Consider the following 2,500-nt stretch of genomic DNA (forward strand, 5'->3'; position numbering starts at 1 on the left):
CACCCGAAACAAAATAAGAGGAGGTAATGCCTAGGAGGATAGTATTATGACAAACAACATATACTACACTGATCCTCGCTCCAAAAGAGTAGATATGCCTGCTAGGATAGTCTCATGGCAACAAAATGAATATGAAAACATTTCTGCACCCAAATTAGGATGCAATAATGCATGATATTATCACAACAGAACAGATACTACGATCCCCACCCCCTGAATTATGCATTGAAAGATAGTATACTGAATTGATAATTAAAAAATAGTCATAGTAAAGGTGCAACTTCAGACAGACAGACAGATACCAAATCTCCATTAGTAATAGGCAATAATAATGATAACGGTTCGGCTTCAGACAGACAGATACCAAATCTCCATCAACAATAAAGTAATAATAAAGGTTTTGCTTCAGACAGACAGATACCAAATCTCCATTAGTAATAGATATTAAAAAAAAAATCAATTACTGACATAATTTCATTATTTTATATGAATATTCTAGTGATATACCTAAATAAATAGCAAGTGAAAACACTGGCGAAGCATACTTTTGGTTTTTGGTTTTTTGATGGCTGTTGTGTACTGGTTTTGTAAGAAGTAAAGTGATTCCCTTAGCCAGACGAAACTTCCGTTCCTCCCTGCAAAAGAAAACTATTTCAAACATTTAATATTTTTCAAAGAAAACAGTCATTGTAAACACATTTTTTTTCCGTTTCTCTCCAATTTCTTCTTTTATACTGTTGCCAAATTTCTATTATTGATCCGATCTTTTCCCTCCAAAACACAACGTCCTAGACAACTGCTTCTCCGATACTCTTCCGACAGCCGGAGAGACAACTGTACTGCTACTGCAAGCTCTTCCAATACAGGAGACTACAATGACGGAATGTTTCTCTCTACCATTATTGATATCTTCTTCAATTGCAACAAGAAACAGCATCCCAACTAGTGGCTATCTCCGCAGAAGATGCACATTTCTACGCCTACCCCCATCACCTCAGTGATGATGCACTTTCCCAACAACAAGCACAGGAACAACCACAACAAGCACTATCGCCACGAGAGCAAGACTCCTTGTTCGTCGCTTGCTGGCCATTTTTTCTAGCCTTAAACGCAGTCACCGCGACTGAGGAATGCTTGCAGGCGCTAGTTGCCACCAGGGATGTACCTTATAAATGTCATCGGACGTGTTGGAGATCGAGCACCCGGGATCCTTACAAAGTCTGTCCGATGGACGCAGAGGGACCGGCTCTGGCGATGGTGTTCCACTGGTAACTACAAAAAAACAACAAAAAAAAAAAACACCTTTTTTTCTTGGAAATGAATGCGTTAGCTGCATGATGTCAGGACATGCCTTCATTATCAACCATAATGCCATCTGCATCATCATCCCTATGAGTGTCACTACCTTTGACGGAATTTGAATAGTATATCATCATCATCATCATCGTCGTCGTCGTCGTCGTCATCATCATCATCATTCCGAATAATATTATCAATTTCATTTTTGTCAATCATCATCATCATCATTTTTGTCATCGTCATCATATCATCATCACCACCACCACCACCACAACCACCACCACAGCTATATTATCAACAGTAACTGCATCACTATAATCTAACAAGAAAAAATGAGACCGATCGAGTCAACCATTAAGTTCTGGTTAGATTGTTTAAAAAATGAAAAAGTTTGCAAAGCCAGTTTAAAAATAAAAAGACAAAATCCAAAATGAGTCTTTTTCTGCTTGCTTGCACTCTCTCTCTCTCTCTCTCTCTCTCTCTCTCTCTCTCTCTTTCCTTCTCTCACCCCCTCCCTTCTATGTACAGCTATGGGTTAAATATCATTAGTACTTCTGGCGATGTTCCTTTTTGTTTAAAATGAATTATTCCAATCTTTTTATGCTCTCCCTTTTTTCATTATCTTTGACTGCTAAAAAGCAGAGAGAAAGTAAGACGGAAACATAGATATCATAAGAGTAAGGTGGAGGGAGGGGTTCAAACAATGTACAATGAGTGGCGGTGAGAGTAATAGACAGGCAATAAGGAAGATAATTTGGCGAGGGAATTGTGAATTGAAACTAATCAGAACAAAAAATAGATTTTTTTAAAAAAACATAATACTAAACACAAATTGAGGAATATTTTAGTATGTATTTTCTGTGATTTAAATATGTGTGAAAAAAATTAATAAAAATAACAACATTAATTACTTTGTTTTAAATATTCGATCGTCATAATCATCAACTTTATTTCATGTGAGAATATATATATATATATATATATATATATATATATATATATATATATATATATATTAATTTTCTTATAATTTTTTTTTTGCTGGTGATCTGGCATCCTACCGAATGCCAAACATTCATTTGCTATTAGACATTCCAACGGAGAAATTCTGATCACCCCTTTAAATACTAGTGTTTGTATCTCTGTTGCACTCGGTTTACTGGGTATATTCACTATGTAGTTTTGAAATTGCTCCAATAAT

At 35.9% G+C, this 2,500-nt stretch overlaps 1 protein-coding gene across 11 annotated transcripts in view; it reads left to right on the forward strand.

Annotated features, from left to right (window-relative positions):
• Positions 1–2,500, forward strand: part of LOC145241536 (unconventional myosin-VI-like) — a 381,082-nt gene that overhangs the window by 181,265 nt on the left and 197,317 nt on the right. For 2 of the 11 annotated variants that reach the window (XM_080104582.1, XM_080104584.1), the window contains exon 1: positions 783–1,268. The exons of 7 other annotated variants lie outside the window; for them this stretch is intronic. In XM_080104582.1, coding sequence (XP_079960708.1) covers positions 1,173–1,268 — 96 coding nt within the window. In that variant the 5' untranslated portion in view covers positions 783–1,172. Of the gene's footprint in view, positions 1–782; positions 1,269–2,500 lie in introns of those variants that run through there. 2 more of the 11 variants (XM_080104581.1, XM_080104583.1) reach the window with 1 other exon arrangement.

Source organism: Euprymna scolopes, chromosome 20, assembly GCF_053919585.1.
Source record: "Euprymna scolopes isolate OS-2025 chromosome 20, ASM5391958v1, whole genome shotgun sequence".
Lineage (NCBI taxonomy): Eukaryota > Metazoa > Mollusca > Cephalopoda > Sepiida > Sepiolidae > Euprymna > Euprymna scolopes.